The 26253-nt window shown below is 36.4% G+C and overlaps 1 protein-coding gene across 1 annotated transcript in view; it reads left to right on the plus strand.

The window, feature by feature from the left end:
* Nucleotides 1-25608, plus strand: part of plppr2b (phospholipid phosphatase related 2b) — a 44905-nt gene extending 19297 nt beyond the window's left edge. Inside the window, exons 5-10 of the mRNA XM_020938561.2 lie at nucleotides 2922-3110; nucleotides 20007-20127; nucleotides 21283-21533; nucleotides 23453-23629; nucleotides 23704-23850; nucleotides 24043-25608. Coding sequence (XP_020794220.1) covers nucleotides 2922-3110; nucleotides 20007-20127; nucleotides 21283-21533; nucleotides 23453-23629; nucleotides 23704-23850; nucleotides 24043-24075 — 918 coding nt within the window. The 3' untranslated portion in view covers nucleotides 24076-25608. The remainder of the gene's footprint in view (nucleotides 1-2921; nucleotides 3111-20006; nucleotides 20128-21282; nucleotides 21534-23452; nucleotides 23630-23703; nucleotides 23851-24042) is intronic.
* Nucleotides 25609-26253: the final 645 nt, after the last annotated feature.

Raw genomic sequence — 26253 nt, forward strand, 5'->3', positions numbered from 1 at the left:
AGCCTATCAATTATTCCATTTTGCAATTCTTATAGGGAATTATCCACGCTAATGGAGTCATGGAAGCACAGGGACAGAGCAGATCTGGGTTTAAATTAGGTCAGCTTTACTACAGTCTGTGCCTCCTGCCATCATTGTCACTCTTCACTGTGTATGATGGCTAAATGTGGTCCTGCTTTCTCCACTTCTCCTCCCTGTAGCTCTGGATCAAGTGGTACTCCTGAAAATGCTGGAGGAGCTGTTTTCACGATGTGTCAGCCATCTGCTGCCATTAAACCTTTTATCTCAGGCTGTAAAGCACTCACACATGACGTTTAATGTTAATGAATGTGATTAACTGAAATGAGATTAAATTGAGTGCTCAGAGAAAGAAAGAAGATGGAATAAAAGCTTAACTTTAGATTCAACAATATGTGGACTTGCTCTGCTTTTCATACACATTCATAAACATTTGACCTTCCATATTCAAAAGTAACAGTGTGACCTAGGGCATTATATATGGACTCTTTTCTGTAGTTCTAGTTTAGAAATATGTTTTGCTTGTTGAGGCAGTGTAGCAAGACTTAAAGGGTCCATATTACACTTTTTTTTTTTTTCTGATGTTGTTTCCTCATCACAAACATATGTGGAGTTTTGGTTTGAACATGTTGAACACACAAACTCTGCATATTTAGACTCTGAGTTCTTCACTCAAACAATGTCATTTGGTAAAGCAGAAAGCACTCCACTGTGTTTTTAAACTCCATACTCTCACTCATTATTTTAGCCCTGGAATTATTTTGGAGTATTTTGAGTTTTGGATATCTAGACAGAGTAAAAATAAAGGATTACTCAAATAGGTAAACAAAACAAAACACAACTATATATGAGGTAACAACATTATAAAATGACTTAAAGCTCACGATTTATTTATTTATTTTGTGTATTTTAGGACCCTGAAATCACTGATGATAGTAATGGGTAGGTGTAGTTCTGTTAAGAAGATGAAAAGACACCCTCAGAATTTGATGTTATAACCGTCAAAGTAGACATTCATGTTCACATTTCTTAATATAGATAATAAGATTATATTATATATATGCTTTAAATGATGGTTTATTTACTCTTGCAGGTTAAATTTACATATCAGAATATACATTTTAATATGTTCATCTACTAATAAGTTTTGGATCAAATAATCATTGTTTGAAATAAAGAATAAAGTCAAGTTTCTGGCTTTCTAGTACTCAACTTCATATTGTACTATATCACTACTCCTGCTTTCGCTACCACTGCAACTTTCTTGTGTTAAAAAATGTTTTATTTCAGCTAGCTTTTTCCCTTCAAGTTGTTGACTTTACACAATTTTATTTATTCTAGCCACTATTACTATGGGTGCTTTTCAGATTCTGCAATGTGATCATGTCATACTCCCAGATGTGGGCAAGAGCCAGTTTTCCTTAATAATTATATTGTATTTTAATGAAATATCTGCAAGAAAAATTCACAAATGCTGAACCTGATTTCTGTTAGTGACCAGACCAACCTTAACCTCTTATATTACTACATAAACCTGCATTTTAACAGCATTTATTTTAGCTATATCCTCCTCTGTTTTAAATATCACTGGCCTGTAAAATGATGTAATGTCTTCTAAAAACCACCAATACAAGAAAGGATTGCCTCTTTTTCTATCCCATGTTGTGAACAAATGTTATTTTCCATTGTCAATAATAGTATAATGATCCTTGTGTTTGACTGTTGGTTACAGTATTACCCCAAAAATAGACAGAGATTTAATTTATAGGTTCTATAATACACCAAGTTAAGTTAACTGATAATGTTGTTACCTCGTCAAATACTTGGAGTTGTTTCATTCATGCATATTTGCATAGTCCTTTATTATCAGTTTGTCTGCATCTCTAAAACTCACCTTGTGATGTCATGTAGTGGTAGTTTTCATGTTAACTGTTACCTTATACCTTTTGTTGAGTAGAGATTGGATAATTTCAGCCCCTGGAATTGCCAAATAATTTTGTTGGAGGTGTATGGAATTTAAAAACACAGTGGAGCACTTTCTGTATTACCACAGGACATCACAAGGTAGAACAGAGTGTTTACTGTTTGAGAGTCTAAATATGTGTTGTATATTAAATGTGTAAATGAAACAAAACACAACTCCAGGTGTGTTTTTGATGAGGAAAAAACATTATAACATAGATCAGTAAAAAGCATTATATAGACCCAAAATGTATTTACTCATTCAATCAGCTTTCAGCCTATCTTTCTTCAATTGATCCCTTTTAAGCCGGTGTTGCCTCTCTGGGCTGAAACCTGGTGGAACAGAAATGAACAATTGCTCCTTTTGTCTGTAAAATGTGCCATATTTTTGTCCGTCTGTTTATTTTTGTCTGTTTATTTTGTTGTTTCTCAATTCCACTCCACATTCATTTTACATTTGTTTTCAGTCTGAAGGTCATATTTCATGCTCTGCTTAATCTGTTGTGAATGACTCCTCAAATTTGATTGGCCGGCTCTATTTTGAGACTTTGCTAACCAAATCCGCTGTTCTTTTTTACCCCATCTGCGTCTCAGGTCCCTCCCACATCCTTCTCCCTCTCTCCTCTTCCTCTTGTACTGTTATTTGCAGTGATTGCTCCATTTGTTTCCTCCCACTCTGCGTATAGACAAGGCTTGTCTTTACCCCTTTATTCTGTCTTTTTGCTCTCTCTCTCTCTCTCTGCTCCCCCTCCCTTCTTCCATCCATCCCTCGCTCACTTCCCTTCATCCTCTTCCCTCTCTCCACACACTTTACACATTTCGGCATCATTTTTTTCGCTCCGTGGAAATGGAACTCACTCCTGCATTTTCATGATTTTTATGATTATCCTTTGTCATTTTTCCCTGATTCTAAAGCTGGACTCAATATGTTTTATTTCCAGCTTGTCATCATGGCAGGGACTGTACTGTTGGCATACTACTTTGAATACACGGACACTTTCCCAGTCCATGTCCAAGGATTTTTCTGTTTCGACAAATCCTACTCGAAGCCATACCCTGGACCTGAGGACAACAGCAAAGCGCCGCCCGTCTTGGTCTACTCCTTGGTGACTGCGATACCCACTGTGACAGTAAGTTCAAACTTCACATCCACAGGTGCCCAGTGTATCACAATATGACGATGACTATAGAAAGCACGTTTTGCATTTAGGATGACTTCATTTTCCCGTGGGTTTTTGCATGTGGGGTATAAATCGAACGTTGTCAGCGATGTGTAGGTGTATATCCTCGTGGTCTCGCTGCTCACTGTTTGTGTGGATGTGGCGTAACCATGGAGACGGACACTATATTTGTCCTCCGCTCGAGCAGCCGTCGCAGTTAGCAAGATAGAGTGCATCTCAATTCAACTGGACCAGTTGTTTTCATTGTAATCTATGAATAAGTTTGGCATCTTGTCTTGTATTCTAATATTAAAAGGTGCTGACTGTTCTGGAAAACTGTATAATTTCATATTTCTTGTGATTGAACTATGAATACATGGATTCCATATTTTCATCAAAACTTTACACACTGGACTGTTTTTGTGTCTACCAACAAGAGACATAGTTAAGTTTCATTACCTTAATAGGTTCAATTTTAAATAAATACAGCCACATCTTAATTATAGTTTGTACCAAAATATCCTTCTCTGTTTTTCTTATAGACAGTTAATATTTAATATGCTCTTCAGTTGGGCTTTTGGGCTAATGCCTCAAATATAATAATTATTTCCTGCCATGTGTTTCATGATAATTATAGATCTTTTTTATTTATATATATGTTTTTCCTTTTGGGTGATGTAATCCCCTCCAATTACCCATGTTTTGGACCAGCACAAAATTACACTGGTTCAAATAATTTTGTTAACTGTATGGACCACGATCATGAGTAGATGTGTAGATATAGTGGTATTTGTAGTCTAATTCTTGTTTTAGCCAAATCTGAGTTATAAAACATGTGGGCTGTGGGCATTAGAAAAGTGCTGCAGAGTGGGAGCAGTGGGCTGTGCTTTGCCTCAAGTGATAAGTATGTTTTTTAAAAGTCAGAGCATCTGCGTTCTCTTCCACCTTGAGTTGTTTTCTGTAACTTTAGCTTGTAAAAATATTCCTCTCAATTTGAAGTAAAGCTTCAGAAAATGTGTGGGTTCCTTGTCTGACATTTAAAACGTTTATTGGAAGAATAAACCATGTCTGAGGTTATCTAGGTTTGTGTCAAATAGAATTGTTGAAAGAAAATCAAAAATCATGTACCGTATTAAGATTTGTATGGAAACTAAATGTTCATTAGGAAAGGATCGATACTGGAAAATCACATGACTGGGGGCAATCTGATCTTTCCTGAACAGTTTCATCCTTCATCAGAACTCGTGTAAGGCCACGTGGTGTAATAAACAAACACTATTACTATGTGTTGAAAATTACAATTTTGTCTCAAAAAGAGCTTTTAAAATGATCATGTGGATATCAAAATTGTATTAAGTATCAAGTCTTTTTTTGTATCAAAATTGATTTTAGACATTTTAGTATCACTGATTTTAGCAACATTAGCGTAAACTACGCACTGTTTTATTAATTTTGCTGGCTCTCTGTGTATGTCCCACCTTTTATTGGTATAATATGTAACAGAATTTATTTTTCAACACCAGGAATCTCAATCTTACTGTTGTATATATAGATATTCTACAGCTATAGAATAATGGATTGTTACATCGAAAATAATAAGTTAAAGGTGCATAAAGGTGCACTATGTAACTATTGTGGTGCAGGATCCGCCACCTGTTTGTCTCCATGGACATGGATTTGTTATTACTGTGCCTAGAATAATCCACAGTATAGCATTAAACACCACGAGGCTAAATTACAGGACATCTAATTACAAATGGTATCTTTAAAATGTTTAATCTCTCAGAATGGGGGAGATTACTGCATCTATATTTGTAATGGGAAATTCATTACGTAACAACAACATGAAGACCTGGTCACATCGCCCCTTTTGAATGAATGGGAGAGTGAGTCAATGGCCATTGTCCAGGGTGTAGCACGCCTTTGCACCATATTATCTGGGATAGGTTCCAGCCATCTGTGACCCGTATTACAGAAGGTAGTGATTCAAATTGTTGCAATATCCAAAAACAAATGGATTGTGCTGCTGAATCTCTGGAATTTGTATCAGCGATTTTCATCAGCAGAATATAACAGAACATCAAATAAACAGCACTGATGAGTCATGTTTTTCAGCTAACAATCAGAAACAGTAAATAACAGAATCATTGTTGTTTAGTATGGTTGGATTTAGCCTAGTAAGGGAGTCAGATAGGAAGTGATTGTTGAGTGAGACAGCTTGTGTGATACTTGGCCTGAATGCTGTAAGTTGAGAGCATCAGTGAAGGTAGGTGCGTGGGTGGATGTCGGCGCACCTCTCCTCCAATGGTAGCTCTGTGTGTAGGTGTGAGCGGGAGTGTGTGAGAATAGAACTGACTGATGTAGACGGTTAAAGCTTATAGCCTCTTAAATCATTGTTATGCAGTATGTTGTATAATTAGTTGCTTTATATACCGACTAAGGGACTTTATTTTTAGACTTAGACAAACTTTGCTGATCTACAAGGGAAATTATTTGGAAACGGCTCACACATCACAACATATTATAATAAAGATCAAAAATATGAAGTATAAAGTAAAAAACACATTAAAAATAAGTAGGAAAAATACAAAGGGAATGGTGTAATAAGGCATAATTATTGTATATGTACAAGAAAAAATAAAAATATAGAAATATAGTAAATATAGTATATCTCTGCTACATACAAGAGGTCGTAATGAGAAACAGTGCAAAGATTAAATAGTGATTGACACAGGTTTATCTATTACATAAGGGTGAGGAGTAGTAGTAGTAGTAATGATAGTAGTTGTAGTTGTTTGATCTATGCTGCCATGTTTTTCTGTGCTCAGTTCCTTTCAAGTTCGTTTGATCTTTTTCTTGATAATGAACAGTACCTAGCTGTGTTCTAGTAGGTTTGTTTGATAATTGTCTTAATTTTGTAATGCCACTTGAGATTAAAAGCAAGGAAATTCTGTTCATTGTCAGAAAATGTTTTTTATTTAACATTTAATAATATTTCATAACTACAATAAATACAGCAGAAACAAAGCTATGCCAGATTGCCAGATGGAGATTAGCAAGGGATTTCTAGTTCAGTTCTAAATCTGCTCTTTATTAAATTTTACTTTTGTGAAGTTTTAAGTCATGTTATAATGCTGTTATCTCTTCCAAAAAAAAAAGAGGAATTTATTATAAGTTGTGTTTTGTTTCATTCACACGTGTTTGAGTAACCTTTTATCATTACTAAGTACCTGCCCAAAGCTCAAAATGCTCTGCTCCAGTTTGTGATGTCATGAAGTGGTAATTTTCAAGTTAACACCTCCTTTTACCTTTTGTTCAGTAGAGACAGGCAATTCCAGAGCTGAACTTATCCAAATGCTTATAGTGAAGGTGTGTGGAGTTTAATAACATAGTGGAGCATTTGCATTACCATGTATTACCACATGACATCACAAGGTGGAACAGAGTGTTTTCTGCTGAGGGAAAACACTAAGAAGAACTAAGACTAAATATGCAGGATGTGAATTTAACAAAACACAACTCCGGGTATGTTTTTGAAAGAAGAAGAGTAGATCAGAAAATAGAGCAATATGGGCTATAACTAAGTCTGAAAATAAAATATGGAACTTATTAAATTCCCTTTTTGGACTCTAAAAACATTTTGTCCACATACCCCTTGACTGAAGTTATGTGTTGTGTCGAAAACAGTCAACAAAAAGTAATAACACTCTCCTCTTTTAAAGAATCCATAATGTATTCTAAACCTGAAAATTATTTATTTTTCTGTATTGATTTCCATCCCTTATTTTCGTAGTCAGAATATGTTATAAACTCTTATGTTTGTGTGCCTGTGCCCACTCATCAGTCACAGGGCTACGCTGGGCCCAATCACTGGATCAAATGGTAATTGTAGGCTTAAGCACAGTGTGAACCATTACACTGCACCACACAGCCGCAGGAGAACTGCAGAGAGATTCTGTTTACGGAATAAGTGACATTTTGACTGTGCTGGTTTTCACTGTCTATTTATGTAGATAAGGAAAATAATGCTAAATCTTGCCTTTGCCCCAGAGCAGTCTGTCTAATGCTGCTAATATATGCGTTTGAAGAGTGTACAAGCTGTGATTGTGGTATGAGTAACAGCGAGTGTTTAGATAAGAACACAATCAGACAAAAGTAAAACGATTAGATTAAAGAGGGATTACTGGTTGTGCTAAATCTTAGAGAGCAGTTCATGCATAAAGATTCAATATTGAGGTGAACGTGTGCAGATGTTGTTTGTACTTGAACACATGCTGGGGCTACATACATTATTTGTCTATTTAAGTTATAAATAATAAGTCATGACTTGTAATCTTTTCATGCACAAAAGATGAATTGCTTAGGGATACAGGCAGGAAGTGTATGAGTGTATTGAGTCAAAGATGCTAGCCCCAGCATATCCTGGAGAGCAGGGAGATGTATTGTGCAAAATGTTGAAGCTGTATTGATTTTCCACCTGCGTCCTAACCCCTATAGGCCACCCTGCTGCACTGTCCTTATTGAAAACCACACTCACAATGGCCTATGGTTTATTGAAGGGCTGTTTCACTAAGAAGACATATAGTTTGAGTCTTGATTTGAGTGAGTACGGTAGTTCATTTTGATATACTGCATAGTTCTTGGCCATACAGGAACAAACTTTCAATTTAACCACTGATTTATCTATTCTAATAAATTGGCTGGTAATCATTATTCATCATTGATTTGTCAGCTATGTTTCGCTTTTTATTTTTCCCACAATGGGTAAATTCCAGTCTTGGAACACATGGTTTTATAGCCTGATTCATCAGCCGGTTTGACTACGTAGGAACCATCTGACCTCGCAGTGTTAGAATTCGTTCACTCGACCGTAGGTGGGTACTTTTTAAAATTTAACCAATCGTTGTTATTTGGTCGCAGCGTATGTAATGCACCGCTAACGGGGCTAACTGGTATATTAAGCACTTCTCAAATCCCATCGGAAGAAGGGAAATAACGTCTTTCCCTTTGATAAAATTCACCAAACATTCTCTTTGTTCCAGCTTTAAATCCTTGATCTCAGGAACTGTTGACAACACAGAATATATGGCTCTTCGCTGATTGGCTGGTGCCCGAACTCGCACTTCTGGGGTTTTTGCGAACCGTCTAGTGTATTCCTTTTCCTGACCTAGTCGCTGGAGAGAAATGAAATTGAGTGGAGATATTAGGTGGCGCCAGCCTGGCTAACGGTTTTAAGAAGAGCAAGTGAAAAGGAATAAGAACTCAAACACTAAGATAAAGAAATATTAGAGAATAAACTTTAACACAGCACTGTGCAAGTATAATAAAATAAAATAAAGGTCTACAACACTATTATGTACAGTAATTGACTCTGACTATTATTATGTGCAGTGCAGTGTGCAGAATAAATAGGTAAGGTAAAGAGTTAGACAAAGGTATTTCCATTATACAGTAGCTATATTTTATAATGTTACAGTATTGCACTTCATTACTACACGTGAATAACACATGTACAGGGCAGGAGTCGTCAGAGAGAACTCAGCTTATTGACTGAGCTAAAGCTGCATGGGATCGATTATTACCACAAATCACTATAATCTATTAATTATAGAACGACAAATATACCTTTTATCTGTGTAGTTAGACCAGCATGCTTTATTATATTGGCTTCTCTACAATACTTGTTCAGAAACTTTTTCTTCTCTTCTAAATTTGCCCTTTTTTGTTATACTAATCACAGTTGTCATTTATAACAAAAAAGTCAGAAGAAATCTACTCTTACGCAGTCAAGAATATTCACACAATTCAAGCCAAACCATAGACTGCTTTATGATAGACAATCTCCATCTATAATAGTCCTATTTATCCCCAGGAACACAGTGTCCCAATAACAGACAGTTCATGCAAATGGGGCAGAAGTTTGCATAGTGTTATAGGCCTCAGGACAATCTTTCATGAATAATGGAGTTCCATATGACAGACAAGAGGAATGGGTGGGAATGAGAGAGAGGGGGAGGGGGTTCCTACCCTTCTGCATTCATAAGGACAGTGAATTGAGTTTTAAGTTTTGGCAAAATGCACTAAAAACTTTTCTGCCTTTACTCTATAATTCACACAATAAATGTCATAAACAGCCCAGAGCAGGCAATTAAAATACTGCTAAACTAATGCACCATGTTCAATATTGCAAAACAACTGATAATTATACAACAAGCAGTGCAAAGAGGATGGAAAGTAACATTCAAGGGTTACATAAAAATTACGTATTTGCAAATGTTGACCTAACACAGATACAAACCAGTGATACTCTTCTGGTTATTTCCAAACTCAGACAAAAGATGACTGAACCAGGAAGGCCATCTGGTGTAGTAGCTCTTCCATCTACTATGAAAACCTAATTCACGAGTTTCAGCTTCTTAATATATCTCACATTTTGAGGACGTTTTTGTTTCCCCTGAAAAGCTATAATAATCTGTTTAACATGCTAATTGCTTTATCCTCTATCTGTCAATCATATTGTATAGTGACAAGAGAAATGAGATCACCAAGACTATTGTTGTGAGTTTATTTACACTAAAACGTAGCATAACATAGCACCCAGACATGTTTTTTTGTACAAATTTTGCCTTTTAATCATTATACTGTGATGATACATTACTGAATAAACCATCCAAAAACAAAATTATTTTATTATAATGTTTTTGTTCCAGATAAAAATAATGACACTATAATAAGAGTGTTATATTTACACGAAAAAGTCATCTTTAGATTAGAAATTACAAATTAGATCAGATTTCTTCTACTTTACTTGTATCTGATAATCCACAATAATGATGTTTACATTTCTAAAATCTAACAACTCTCAAAAACAGATGATGATTTCAATTTTTTAAGATTTACCAAGTTTATTGAGCATGTATTCAATTAAATGATATTTAACAGTACAATTACTGTTTCTGTCTTCAAAATAATGATCAAATCCAGTAATTGAAATGTAACAGTTGTAACAGATTTTTCTTTTGCATGATGAAGTCCACAAAATAAGTTGGTATGATTTTTTATTTATTTATTTCTTTTAGAAAGTACGAAAATGACGTAAGAAAGTCAGGAGACACAGGTCACACTGACACTATTTCAGAACCCAAACAGAGGCAATGATCCCTGAGTGCATGGGCAATTTAGATTTATATCCTGAAAGCAAAAAGAAAAGAATGAAGCTTTATGTTTGTGCTAACCCAGTTTCTTCTCCACAAAGACCCGGGGAAAACCGCTTGGCCACAGTGAAGCTGGGCATAAAGGCTGGATGAGACACAGAGTAGGAGATGGATGGAGCGTGTGTGGGTGATGCTGATGAGAGTGAAGCAGCTAAATTGTCATGGTAACCAGCATCCTTGTGAGAAATTTCAGTGTTTCAGTGCGTGAAGAAGAGCACTGCCATGTCAACAGATGCCATGCGATATTTGTGCAGTGGGCTTCTTTAGAGCTATTAGGACAACATTAGAAGAGGCATAAAGTGAAAATATTAAGTTTGGTGTTAAGCTTGTGTCACTTTTAAGGGCTCATACTATGCTGATCTACAGGATATAATGTTGTTTCCTCATTAGAAACATACCTAGAGTTGTGTTTTGTTTCATTCACACATGTTTAACACAAAAACCCTGCACATTTAGGCTGAGTGCTGGTAATACAGGAAGTGCTCCACTGTGTTTTTAAAGTCCACACACCTTCACTAGAATAATTTGGATAATAGACCTTTTTCACAACGGCCGGATGTGCCGTGATGTAGGGTAAACATAACTCTCGGTTAATGCTTTTCTTTGGTAAAATATCTGTAGAAATGTCTTGCTTATTTTCCACCAGCTTCATAAATCTGTCCCATCACCAAATCTTGAACCAACAAGGTCCACAAAGGGCATATTCTGTCCATGAAGAATTCATCCGCAACTATCAAGATAAGAAAGATGAAAACGTAAAGGCGAACAACGACTAGCATTAGTGAAGTACTCCACAGCAAAAATAACGTTATGGTCATAAATAAAACATAAGTAATAAGAAATTCATTAGTAAGTAACTTGTTAACTCAGACTGATTCTAAAAGTAAAATTATAAATCAATTTCATTATGTAGATATTAGGTTGACAGAGAGATTTGTGCAGTTCAAATGCTACAGATGTTGACATATTACATGTCTTGCATTTAAACTGCACACATCTCTCTGTCTATGTTAATATGTACATCCTGAAATTGATTTTTAATTTTATTTGTAGAATCAGTCTGAGTTAACAGGTTATTTATGTTTTATTCATAACCATAATGTTAGTTTTGCTCAGCAGTAGTTCACTAATGCTAGTCGTTGTTCGCCTTTACATTTTCGTCTTACTTACCTTGAGAGTTGTGGATAAATTCTTTATGGACACAATATGTCCTTTGTTGATGTTGTTGGATGAAGATTTAGTGATGAGTCAGACTGATGAAGCTGGTGGAAAATACGCAAGACATTTCCACAGACATTTTGCCATAGAAAAGCATTAACGTAAGTGACGTTTACCCTACATCGCGGCACTTCCGACTGGTGTGAAAAAGGTCTATTTCAGGCCTGAAATTGTCTATCTTTACTCAACAATATGTAAAAGGAGCTGTTAACTTGAAAACTACTAGTACATGTAATCATAAGGTGGCACAGAGTATTTTGAGTTTCGGAAATGGAGACAAACTAATAATAAAAGATTACTCAATGAATGAAATGAATGAAACAAAACACAACTCCTGGTATGTTTTTGAGGAGGTAACAACATCCTAACATGGCTTAAACGTACATTATGTCACTTTTTGGTTGGGAGTCATCACCTGCTTTTTCTGTGGATATGTTATTACTCTGCCTGGAATGTTCCACAGTATGACATTAAACTATTCTACCTTACATTTATTCAATTATAGGTGGTTTTATAGCACAAAAATACCTAGAAAAACAGGTAGAGAAGGGTTGTTTCTCCACAGATATGACTTGTAACTTGAACTGGTTTGGTCTCCATGAAGATAGAAAGGTTTAATGTGTTACTGTGAAACATTGCAGACAAAGCAATGGAGAAAAGCTTTTAACAGACCCTCCACCAGAAAAGTTACACAATCCACCAGGACCTTTAAATATGTTTGTCATTATGCCAAAGATAATCATAACCTCCCTCTAGTCACATTCATGCGAGTAAGTGGATACGCTATATTCAGATTTGCACACTCCCCCATAAGCTGGTGCTGCTTTTTATATTTTTGTGACGTCAAACTGGCATCCACTGCTTCATCACCTGTGTCTCATCTGTGTGTTCTCAGTAATACCACGGTGTGCAAAGTGAATTAAATGGGATTTTCTTCCTTCAGTGGTTGTGTTTAGGTCTTTCCTCACCAACTCTGGTAATGCAACTGTCTGAATTATTTCCTTTAGTGTTTCATGTGTACTGTATTATTTTCTATTTTGTTATTTTTTACGTAAATCTGAGTTCACACTTCTCAGAAAAGGCAAATAAATTAATACTTTCTTTCCTTCTTAAAAACAATCTTCAGGGGCAAATATTATGTATTTTCTGATCTATGTTATAATCCTGTTTCCTCATCAAAAAATAACTGGAGTTGTGTATTTTTTTGTTTCATTCACTTATGTTAAACACACAAATTCTGCATATTTAGGGTTCTTTTCTCAAACAGAAAACACTTTTTGCTCCGCTGTATTTAACTGGAATAATTGTGCTCCATACACCTTCACTGGAGTAACTTGGATCATTTCAGGCCTGTAGATTCCACATACTGAACTGCTTCATGACATCACAAGGTGGAACAGATAGGGATGTAATAATATTGTGATATTGTATCGTCAGAAGTCTCACAATAATATCATGGACTGTCACAATATATAGAATCACAAGTTCCTTTGCTTAAATGCATGGTTTTATAGTAGCATTGTCTTATAAACATGGGGAACTACATATCCCATGATTCATTTTAGTGAAGAAAACATGAAGAAATATGTTTTTTACTTGAATTCTTGGGATTATGACAGTAATAATTCACACCAAATCTTGTCAAAGCATTTTAAAAGCAAAAAAGTGTCCCATCTTTAATTATCAGCCTCTTCAAAATATCGCAATAAATATCGTACCGTGAGATGCATATCGTGATAATATTGTACTGTGAGATTTGGATATTGTTACATCCCTAGAATATGACAATAAATGTTGAACCAAATGACTGGTCAAAGCATTTTACAATGTCAGTCTTGTTATTATGTATAAAATTGTAATATCATGAGTCTCCTCACCATATCATGAGCTTTCCCACGATATCACAATAAATATTGCACTGTGAGGTTCATACCGTGACAATATCATATTGTGAAACTTGGAAATCGTTACACCCCTAGGAACAGAGCGTTTTGAGCTTTGGTGATATAGACAGACTAATAATAAAGGGTTACTCAAATATTTGAAAGAAACAAAACACAATTCCAGGTATGTTTTTGATGTGGTAACAACATTATAACATGGTTTAAAGCTCACAGGAGTCAATTTTGCTTAATACAGGACGTTTAAACAACTTTTACGCCAATTTTGTAGCAAGGTGACACCATAATTGAGGACCAATTCTCTTAGTTTGTGTTACGCCTTTACTTGATCATTTCTGACCTCCTTTTAACAGTCATTGCCACTTTCTGTCAGACACCTCGACTTTTTCAGGCAGGTAGTTTCAGACAACTTTCACAAAAACGCAGAAATCACCTGTTACGAATAGCTGTCACCTTGTCACAACGGGAGGTGAATGAAAAAGCCAATTAAAGCCTACGGAGCTTCTGCTGTCACTCTCCCACAAACACTTTCTTCTCTATTCACATCATAACCTTTGAATTTCACTATGGAGTCGTCAGGGTGGAGAGGTGCACAGAGACTCCAGAGGTGCTGTGAAAAAGCATTTTGACAGTGTGTTTGCAGAGGTTTACCAAGAGGAGTATATGGTTTTGTTTATGAGGATTAATATGTGTTTTTATTGGTGGTTAATTGAATTGCATATTTAGGCTGAGTTCTTCTCTCGAGCAGAAAACACTCCTTTCCACCTTATGATGTCACGTGGTAACACAGGAAATGCTCCACTGTGTTTTTAAACTCCATACACCTTCACCTTTGGATCATTTCAGCCCTGGATTTACCAATCTTTACTGAACTAAATGTAAAAGGAGCTGTTAACCTGAAAACTACAGTTTCATGACATCACAAAGTGGAACAGAGCATTTTGAGCTTTGGAGATGTAGACAGACTAATAATAAAGGGTTACTCAAACATGTGTGATGTATTTTTTTGAGGATGTAACTATATTATAGCATGCCTAAAAGTTCACAGGAGTCAGTGTTGTGTAATATAGGACCTTTATTAGGTTTTGTTCATGTTCTACAAGTTGATAATGTCATAATTTCAGATGGAGGAAGGGGCCAGTGTAACTGAGAGAGGAATTCACTGTTTTTGCAAGAAATATCCAAATATATTATCTACATATATGTTGAACATTTTATTGTTGGGGATTTGCTCCACAGACTTGTTTTATTAATATTTCAGCTTTAACTCCTTTCAGCTGACATGTTTTTTGGATTTAGATAATGGCACCACTTTCTGAAGCTATTGTGAGAAAATAATTTCACATTTGTGCATTTTTACTGACAGAGAAGACGAGAAAGAGAACTTTGTGCCAGTTTTTGTTTAGGCCCAGTTATTTCAAAGATGTTCACCATAAACCACAACAACAAATCTGCAATCTGACAGCAAATTGACCATAGAATTCTGACCTCTTCTCCTGCTCAATTTTATAACTACTGTTGTGATGTCACGTGAAGGTGACCTATTGATACTTTGCAGTGACACCACAATGGGGGTGTTCTATATGTGTCTCTATGGTGGAATCTTCAGTAGTTACAATGGTGACACAATGTACAATGTAAAAAAAAAAGTCTTAAAGAACTCAAGAAAAAATACAAAATGTTATCACTATGATTGTTCATGGTCATGTTCAGGTGTTTGATTTTCAACAAAAAGGTAAGTGTGACTAAAGTGACACCCAAAACATGCTACATAGGACTCCAGGAAGAATAGCTGATAGCTGATAGTTAAGGTCAATTAAATACAATCAATCAATTAACCTGCCCAGGTAGTACAGGTGGAAATCAGCACTAGTGCTTCAACCTGGTACATAGCATCTCTCCTGTTAAGGTTAATGTATATTGTGCACTGTCCCTGTCTCATTAAATGAATAAACTGAGACAAAAGCTAGCTTGTGACTATAATTTTATGTGTGAGAGACTTGTTTAAAAACACAAATCATGTCACCAGTTGTAGTTTCATTTAAATCAGGTCGTTCAGGTCAGATTAAAGTCTAACCTGAGTCGCAGAGTTTCAGACTGAGCAGTACCTCCAGTTACCATAACACCCCCTGGGAATTTTGATGGCGTCAGCTGCAAAGGTTTCGTCCATCTCTTTGAAGTCTATACACCTTCACTAGATTACAGTTCTGATCATTCTGTTAATGTAAAAAGAAGTGTAATTAATGAACTGAACTTTTACTAACATTTGTGCTGCATTCTGTGACGACAATGGCCTGTAATTGAGCAAATGACAGCATCAAGTTGAATGTGAAAGAATTATGAATGATTAGCCTCATATGTCTCTGGAGTGTGAGCCGCCATATCTGCGAGCCCTGCACTGGCACTTGAGTTGATTACAGTGCACTCATTGTTTGTGTGAATACTGATTAATGATTACTGTGAGGGTTGTACACAGAGGCTAAAGCATGAAGAGGGGAATGTCAGGCTCACACTTTTTTTTTCCCTCAATACAAGCTTCATTATGGTGAGTAGTAGATCTGTTCAGTGACGCTGTGGGGAATGACCTTATGTGAAAAGTGTGAATTGCCTTTAAAAACACACAATATGTAATGCTCTGCTATAGGAGACACGTGGAAATTCAGCTGATGAACTATTACTGTAAATGCAACTACATAGGCCCATAGACTGTTTAAAGAAGTGGACTAAGGACATGTCACCTATAGCGTTTAGCTCCAGTCAAATAAAGCTCAGATATTTGGCAGATATAGAAGTAAATTTGGAGCCGAGTTCTATTTAGGAATAAGAATTGATTTACAGACAAAATAGTGAAATAAAAAATACCAGGATCATGTAGAGCGGGTAAATGTCAAATTTCATGACCACACTAATCCAGTGTTTATTCATGCCAAATTACTTAAACTGAACGATTTGATTCTGTACCAAACTGTGCATGTAATGTATAAGGCTAAAAGTAAACACTTACCAAAAAAATCCAACTACTTTTTTGTGACTTTTCGTTCGAGCCTCGTGCTTGAATGACAAGGAAGTGTTTTTGTATCTCTGTTTGTAGTGTAAAATTATTATTATTATGAAAATAGAACTAAAACTTTGTCCAAACATACATGTATTATTGTTGTTAGTTTTGTAATGAAATGTGAGTACTGTGCAATTATAGCTTATGTTGTACAGGAAATGAGAAATCTATATGTTCTTTGTTAATATGGGAAAAAGTAGAAAGAAAGGGTTGGGGTTAAACAAGTTTTTACTTTCTCCCACTCCTTTTTCGAACACATGTATCTATGTATGTATGTATCTTTGTATGTATCTATGTATTTATGTTTGCTATGCATGTTATATCCACTACTGTCCGGAAAAAAAAACATTCATTCATTCATTTTTTCATTCAATGCGAACATTTTAAGACCAAAATAATTAGCCAGATAGCAGTTAGGGAGAGAAGGGTGACGTTAACTATGGGTTAGTTATGTTCAGCTATACTTAGGCGATGTATTACCACTACTGCTGATCATATCAATACCAGGCTGTTGTTATAATCTTTATCTTCTCCTTATAATCCCAAGTTTTAGTTTGGTATGTTCCACTAAATAGTAAATCACTTATTTGAATATCTCATAACAGATTTTTACATACTGAACTAAAATGTGTACATTGCATTGCTGAAAATATAAATAAATGATCCTATCTATGTAAAATTCATGTCAGCTCTCGCCCCAAAAGCTGTTTCTCATAAAGCAGGCATTCTGTAGCCACTCTCAGTTCCAGCTCCAACCTACTTTTATTGCTCTGGTGGGGCCTTCGAGAGACTTTCAGAAAACTCTTACTTTGTCCCAGAGTGGAAAACATGAAAAAGATGGGTTTTATTCTTCTTCAAAGTGAAATGTAAAAGCAGCGCTACGATCCCACAATAATCATCAAAGGGAAAATGTGCACTGGTCTGTGTTCTGGGACAATATAGAGGTGTGTCAGAAATGAAGGCTAGTTTCAGTTGGCTCACAATGTTAGAGATCTTTGTGTTATTTTATGTACAAGAACTTACATATGCAAACTAATTAAAGGTCCTATGTTATGTATGCTTTATGGTACAGTATGGATGACTGGAGAGACCCTACTCCAGATTTCAGACCAGGATTTTGATTGGACTGAACTGTACCATGCATATTTTACATTTATGACTATTCTCAGCAGTAGAATGCCTTGTTCTTGCCAACTACAGATATTCAGTCATTTTGAGCATTGCAGGGGTTTCCATACATAGATGTCAGCTTGTCTTGGCTTTTGAATAATATAATATAATATTAATATGTGATTGCCAGCATGCACCATTTTCTTTAGGCTCTTGACAGAGATTTTTTCTTTTAATAATATGAGTGTGTAATGTGTTTCAAGAGCAGCCCACCAGTGGAATTATGAAGAGGCAGTTTATTCTCCAGCGCTGCCATTTCGCCTCCAGCAAGAAGCTAACAACTCTGTGCCTGCTGAATGTGACGATATATGACCTCTCACACACAAACCTGCTGTGAAGAGAAAATTAAACCAAATCCAAGATATTTTTTCATAGGTCTTCTATAATGTGGCTTAAAGGGCCCATATTATTATTATTATTTATCATTATTATTGATAACTATGATATAATGTTGGTTCCTCATCCAAACATACCTGTAGTTGTTTAACATACAAACCTTGCATATTTAGGCTGAGTTCTTCTCTCAAACAGAAAACACTCTGTTCCACCTTGGGATGTCATGTGGTAATACAGGAAGAGCTCCAGGGTGTTCAGACCTGGAATTTCTAATCTCTACTAAAATTTTGCTGTTAACTTGAAAACTGCTGCTTCATGACATCACAGGGTGGGACAGAGCATTGAGCTTTGGAGATGTAGATAGACTAATAATAAAGGATTACTCAAACTTGTGTGAATGAAACAAAACACAACTCCAGGTATGTTTTTGATGAGGCAACAACATTCTAACATGTCTTAAAAGAGCAGAAGAGTCATTTTTTGTAATATAGGACCTTTAATATTACCCTCATCCCCCAGGGACTAAAGTTTTAGGAGTGTGAAAATCTACACTCCTAAAACTTTAGTCCATGCCATAGTATTGCTTGTGTCAGCCTGTGTTGGAGGATCTCGTCTTTCACGCTCCGAGTACATGACAGCCCTCATATTTCACATTGCTGCTGGTGCTGTGTGCCATACATTTTATATGAGCTTGTAACCTACATCTTTCCAAACTCATGTCAGCATGGGGCCCCAGATCAAAACACGGGGTATAGCACTGTTTATGGATGTCTTCAATGGAGCTTAGTCATGTCCCTGTCAAAATGTGATCAATCTACTTTAGATGATGAACATGTAATTTCAGATTTTGTATTTGCAAAAAATAATTGATGGACTGTACGCTTGTAGTCAATCAAGTGGCCAATGGTTCTTTAGTTGACCAAAGCATTGGATTAGACCATCAGTCTGTCAGTCTGTGCGCTGGCTCCTGTGGCTCAGAGACTTTAAAGCAGCTCTGCTTGTGTTCAAGTCTCTCCATGGTTTAGCACCAAAGTGTCTCTGACATGTTAATGCCATATGAACCACCTCTCACTGTGAGTACCTCAGGAACCGGCCTTCTGCTGGTGCCCAGAGTCAGGACTAAACACAGGGAGTCAGAGTTTCAGATTCATGGAACCTGGAACAGTCTTCCTGAACATGTGAGACAGGCCTCTACTCTGACAATGTTTAAATCCAGGCTCAAAACGGTTCTGTTTAGCTGTGCAAATGACTGACAGGTTTTTATTCTGCTCACATCTCTTTTAATGTTAATTTTATGATTATGATGATTATTTGTGTTTTGATTTGTTCGTTTTGTGATTTTAATGTCTTTCCTAATCCGTAAAGCACTTTGAATTAATTGTGTACGAACTGTACTACACAGGGAAACTTGCCTTGCAAAAAAATAAATAAAAAATCAGGATTAAAGGTGAACCACCACAGATTGGAAATGTTGGGAGTGACCACCTACAGTCTAATCAGCATTTTCACTTATGAAGATGCTGTTTTCTAATATTTCTCAGTGAACACTGTAGTTTTTGCACAAGGTCCTAGTAATGTTTTGAGCTTTTGCTAGCGTCACACCCCCTTTAGTCCATTACTTAACATACAGGTCATGTCTTTAGTCAACCAAGAATTTCTTTAGTGGGACCGTGACCTGTCTTTGAAAATGATATTAGTTACATGGTGATTTTATGCTAGCGAGTCACCTTTGATGTTATATTGACCTTAGTAGAGGAATTAATGGAAAAGCAATGTTGAAGCTGCTATAAAGCTTATAGCATGTTTTACAGTGATAGGATTTGATGGGGTGTGTTAATGTGGAGATTTAATACAGCAGGATAAATGAAGCAAAGAAATGAGGGAAGAACTCATTTCTCAAAGTATTTTATAAGGAGAGGGTTAAGACAGTACTTAAAATAAGTTAATTAAAATTCTCTTTTCATATTCGCAGATCCTGATTGGGGAGGTGACCAGCTTCTTTGTCAAATCCGACGGAGCTCAGGAGAAGACCATAGTGACCGCTGACTGCTGTTATTTCAACCCTCTGCTTCGGCGGATAGTGCGTTTTCTAGGTCAGATATCCTACTCTACATCATGCCACTATAGTCATAACTAATTAAACCAGACACTAAGCTATGGTTAGAGTGAGAGACAAAAAGACATTTTTAGTTAGCTCTCATGTGGGCTAATTTCACTCTGTCAATTGTTAGAATCAATAATTTAGGAATACCATATTATTTAAAATGAAATGAATTTGTATTTGTATAATGTATTCATATTTTTATTATTAATTTGTCTCTTTTTTCAACACACGGGATCCAATCACATTCAGGCAAACTTAAACTGGGTTGGTCGCCATTATTGAAGAGAAAATGTGCATTGCAGTGTTGGCTTCATGAAGTTAGACAAACTACACATTAAAGATAAAGAAAATGTGGTACTGTTTTTTTTTTTTAATTGAAATAGGGAGAAGTAGCAAAATGCATTTAGATTTCTTCAGTTATTATATTTTGCAATTATGTTACTGTCACTGTTATTGTCCATTTTGCCTTATATAGTGTGATCTTTCATTTGCTTTTAAGGAAACATGTAAAATTAGATGAGATTAGGTTTTATTTGTACATACAGTAAAAACATTGCAAACAGATAGAAAACAAATGATGAAATGCAGAAGAGAGTAAGAAGTCCAATTATAGTTTTATAAGACCATCTCCCCTAAAACATGTTTCATAATCATAGCGTAACAGACATGAACTAAAATCATCACATCAAATTCATTTTAATTAACTAGAAGCTGGATTTTGTTAATTTCATATAACATCATTAATAACAGCATTATTTATTCATCTTTTAAAGGTGCACTATGCACCTTTAAAAGAGGTAAACATCTGCTTCTCACCATGGAGAAGTTGCTTTGTCAAGAATATCCCACAGTATGACATTAAACTTGACTGACTTGCATTTATTTATGTACATGTGTTTGTATTACCTTGAAAAACGTGCCTTTCTACTATGAATTGGCTCGACTCTTCACAGTAGTTGTGCCAATAACAGGAGTGGTCATTTGTAAATGTTTAATGCCATAGTTGGGAAGTTATTTCAGTAAAATTAATAACATGGCAACAAGTGGGTGGCAGACCATCCACCAGAATAGTTACTTAACGTGCCTTTAAATTCTGATTGAACATGTTTTCTCCATTTTACTAATCACACCTCCTCTTCTCCAGGTGTCTACTCCTTTGGCCTTTTCACCACTACCATCTTTGCAAATGCAGGTCAAGTGGTAACAGGAAATCAAACGCCGCACTTCCTGACCACCTGTAGGCCGAATTACACAGCTCTGGGTTGCCAGTCTCCTCTGCAGTATATCAGCGAGCGACGGGCGTGCACTGGCAACCCCTACCTGGTGGCATCTGCACGCAAGTCCTTCCCCTCCAAAGACGCAGCGCTCAGCTTCTACTCGGCCATTTACACAGTAGTAAGTAAACTCAGACTTAGACAAACTTTATTGATCCACAAATGAAATTATTTGGACACAGTAGCTCACACATCACAATATAATATAATAACAAAAAGAAAAAATATAAATGGTAATAATAATTCTAAAGAAGTAGCAGAAAGAGCCTGATGTCAAATAAGGCATAATTATATACACTGTTACATAAGAGTGAATTGTTGTACAGCTGTAGGGAGTATTATCTGTTACATAAAAGTGAGTTGTTGTACAGCTGTAGGGAGTATTATCTGTTACATAAAAGTGAGTTGTTGTACAGCTGTAGGGAGTATTATCTGTTACATAAGAGTGAATTGTGTACAGTTGTAGGGAGTATTATACAAGAGTGAATTGTTGTACAGTTTAGGGAGTATTATCTGTTATAAAGTAGTACTGTTTGTTGTTGTACAGTTGTAGGGAGTATTATCTGTTACATAAAGGTGAGTTGTTGTACAGCTGTAGGGAGTATTATCTGTTACATAAGAGTGAATTGTTGTACAGTTGTAGGGAGTATTATCTGTTACATAAGAGTGAATTGTTGTACAGTTGTAGGGAGTATTATCTGTTATATAAAGGTGAGTTGTTATACAGTTGTAGGGAGTATTATCTGTTATATAAAGGTGAGTTGTTGTACAGTTGTAGGGAGTATTATCTGTTACATAAAGGTGAGTTGTTGTACAGCTGTAGGGAGTATTATCTGTTACATAAGAGTGAATTGTTGTACAGTTGTAGGGAGTATTATCTGTTACATAAGAGTGAATTGTTGTACAGTTGTAGGGAGTATTATCTGTTATATAAAGGTGAGTTGTTGTACAGCTGTAGGGAGTATTATCTGTTACATAAAGGTGAGTTGTTGTACAGCTGTAGGGAGTATTATCTGTTACATAAAGGTGAATTGTTGTACAGTTGTAGGGAGTATTATCTGTTACATAACAGTGAATTGTTGTACAATTGTAGGGAGTATTAGCTGTTACATAAAGGTGAATTGTTGTACAATTGTAGGGAGTATTATCTGTTATATAAAGGTGAGTTGTTGTACAGCTGTAGGGAGTATTATCTGTTACATAAAGTGAGTTGTTGTACAGCTGTAGGGAGTATTATCTGTTACATAAAGGTGAGTTGTTGTACAGTTGTAGGGAGTATTATCTGTTACATAAAGGTGAGTTGTTGTACAGCTGTAGGGAGTATTATCTGTTACATAAAGGTGAGTTGTTGTACAGCTGTAGGGAGTATTATCTGTTACATAAGGTGAGTTGTTGTACAGTTGTAGGGAGTATTATCTGTTACATAAAGGTGAATTGTTGTACAGTTGTAGGGAGTATTATCTGTTATATAAAGGTGAGTTGTTGTACAGCTGTAGGGAGTATTATCTGTTACATAAAGGTGAGTTGTTATACAGTTGTAGGGAGTATTATCTGTTACATAAAGGTGAGTTGTTGTACAGTTGTAGGGAGTATTATCTGTTACATAAAGGTGAGTTGTTGTACAGCTGTAGGGAGTATTATCTGTTACATAAAGGTGAATTGTTGTACAGTTGTAGGGAGTATTAGCTGTTACATAAAGGTGAATTGTTGTACAGTTGTAGGGAGTATTATCTGTTACATAAGGTGAATTGTTGTACAGTTGTAGGGAGTATTATCTGTTACATAAAGGTGAATTGTTGTACAGTTGTAGGGAGTATTATCTGTTACATAAAGGTGAATTGTTGTACAGTTGTAGGGAGTATTATCTGTTACATAAAGGTGAATTGTTGTACAGTTGTAGGGAGTACGGTATGAATCAGTGTAGTCCTGTATCTCTCACTGTTTGAGCGGAGCTGTTGAAGCCTGTTGGTGAATGAGCTCCCCACAGAAAAATACTATTATGACTTTCTTTAAATGACTGACACAAGGTTATATTTTTAGATGTATGTGACTCTGGCTTTTCGGACCAAGGGAACTCGCCTCTCCAAGCCTACGCTGTGTTTGGTGCTACTGTCGCTGGCTGTTCTTGTGGGGGTCGTAAGGGTCACTGAGCACAGAAATCACTGGAACGACGTCCTGGCTGGATTTATAACTGGAGGGGCCATTGCGGCGTTTTTGGTAAATTAGATCAACCAAAAGACATAGTGTTCTTATTCTAGGCTTTTTATTGTTATTTCACCTCTGTCCACCAGGTGTCATGTGTGATCAACTACTTTAAGCAGACTCAGACGGCGTCGCAAGCCACACCAGCTCCGCAGAGACCAGAGCCCCCAACTGGGATCCCCCTCCTCAGTCTGCCCCGTGTGGAGAGTCCACTCGAAAAGTTAAGTGGCCTCCAGGTAAGGGGAGGGATGCCATATGAAAAACTGGACAGACTACATAGACTGTACTATTAGGTAAACTAACTGTATATTTTTGTCCTCATCATTTGCCTGTTGTGTGTCATGTGTTGTCCATTTTGTCCACATAGGTTTCAAACAGTTTAGAAATATTTAAGTTAAATGTCTTTGCTGATAATGTCTGTGTTGTAGGCTCCAGGGTTACCGTATTCTGAGATCACATGACCCTCAGCCAAACCCGAGCCCCGCCCCCCCCGACGTGCTTCTTCCCTCAAGACGTTGCCTCACCAGCGCAGTCTAGACCTGCCCATCGAGTGCCCCCACCCATGCCCCGCCCACCCCGAAGGACGACACCCTCTGAGACGAGTCAAGTCCACTATGGTGTGAGCATTTACCCCAAGACTAAAGAGACTAAAGAAACCCCAAAACTAAAGAGGCAAACTGTGAAACTTAAGGATACAGACATCGCATCACCCTGAGCCTCTGTTTATACGACCAGGTGAAGGCTCGTCCAAGCCGAAGTTATGAAGCAATACTGTGTCTCTTTCTAGTCCTTTTCTACTAAGGCTTTGAATTATCAACTGGTGACAACCTGTTAAAACATTGAATTAAATCTCAACGGAGCTGAGCCGAATAACATCTCACAACTGGCTCACCTCAAAAGACTTTGTAACTCAGGACCATAATGTGGAATCAATCTAACAGACCCTTGTATTATCAAAGCAGGTACCACTGAAGATAATGGGACTGTTTTCCTGAAAACTGACAAAAGAGCACTTTGGTAGAGTAAAGCACAGATGAACCACTGGAGTACAGCAAACAGTTGTATCCCATTTGAGATGTGGATGAATCTTTTGCTGTTGTGTAAATTGATTCAAATATTTATGTATATGAGAGAGATGAATATACCACTTTTTTGTGGCACAGGTTTATTCGCTGCTGAAGTGAAATACACCAGGTTTGTATCAACTGAACAACAAACTTTGATCTCAGATATTATAGGTGTCTTTGTCCTTGTCCACTGTTAAGTAAACACAGTTCACTTACCATACTGTCCCAAGTGTAGTTTTCTGTTTTAGGATGCATTTTATAATATATCCCTAACATTTTTTACTTTTATCCAAATGAAGTTGCTCATTTACATTGTTACATAAATAGGCTTTTTCTATAATTTGTTATAGATGTAACTGGACTCTCATACTCTTTCTTTCAGTTTCAGGCAGAGCTTGGAGCGTTGTATAGTGTACATTTTATAGGTTTCTTTACATAATATATTCACAGTACAATGAGTCTTGTACATGAAATACATAACGCTATACCTGAATGGTCGTATTGTGGTCATATAGAGGATTACTGCATAATGGAATGCAGGGTACAGGAAACAGCACAGTTGTCTACTCAAGACCAAGAGGTTTAACAATAAGATGATGACAATGTGAAGTTCTCACTATGATTTTATGTGTTTGACTGCGTGCGCTTATGGAGAGTGGTGTGTTTGTAATGATGAGTTCACAGTATGGGAGTGTAACTGTTAATTTGCCAATCTGTTTCCTTAGTTAAAGTGTCAAAAGTAGCTGCTATAATTACACACTGGTGATTGTGTGACTGCAGGCCCTCTGAGAACCCCTGTCAGGGCCTGTTTTAGCAGAGCCAGTTCATTACAGCTCAGAGATTATCTTCAGTTTAACTATGTTGTTATTTTCATGGTTAAATATCTGTTTTGTATTTACTTGGCAAAATAAATCACAATTAACACTTTTTCTGTTGACTTGTTTTTGTTATTAATTACAGTTCTTCTCTGACATGCCTTTCTCATCACTGGCTTCATGCAATAGCAATGTTGGAAGGGTTACATCTAAAATTACAATATATACAACAGGCAAGCCTAAAATAATTAAATGTATATCGAATCAGCTCAACATATAACTGACTGAAAAGACCAGAGTGTGGAGGTTTTCTACCATGAGATATTACTTTGCCTGGAATATTTCTCATCATGGCATTAAATGTCACCACCTTGCATTTAATCAATTACAGTTGTATTTATTCCTGAGAAAAATGCCTAGAAACACATGTATTTTTTTGTGTCAGTGGCGCCCCTTTACAGATCTGACTTGTAACTTGGTCTAGTGGAGTCACCTGCTTGTTTTCATGGAGATAGATGTGTTTCATGTCACACTATGGTACATTCTAGGCAAAGCGATAACATCTCCAAGCCTCCACCAGAAAAGTTACACAGTGCACATTTACCTCACAGTGGAGATTACACACAGCACACACCAATAAAAAACACTAACCTGTGATCTAGTAAATGTGTTTTATAATGTATTCTGCAAAATATATATTCCAAAAGTATGTAAATTGTAATTTTACTTGCATTTAGATCTATTTTAGTAACACAAG

This window comes from Boleophthalmus pectinirostris, unplaced genomic scaffold (genome assembly GCF_026225935.1).
Source record: "Boleophthalmus pectinirostris isolate CB_2022bp ecotype Guang Dong unplaced genomic scaffold, ASM2622593v1 HiC_scaffold_22, whole genome shotgun sequence".
In the NCBI taxonomy this organism is placed as follows: domain Eukaryota; kingdom Metazoa; phylum Chordata; class Actinopteri; order Gobiiformes; family Gobiidae; genus Boleophthalmus; species Boleophthalmus pectinirostris.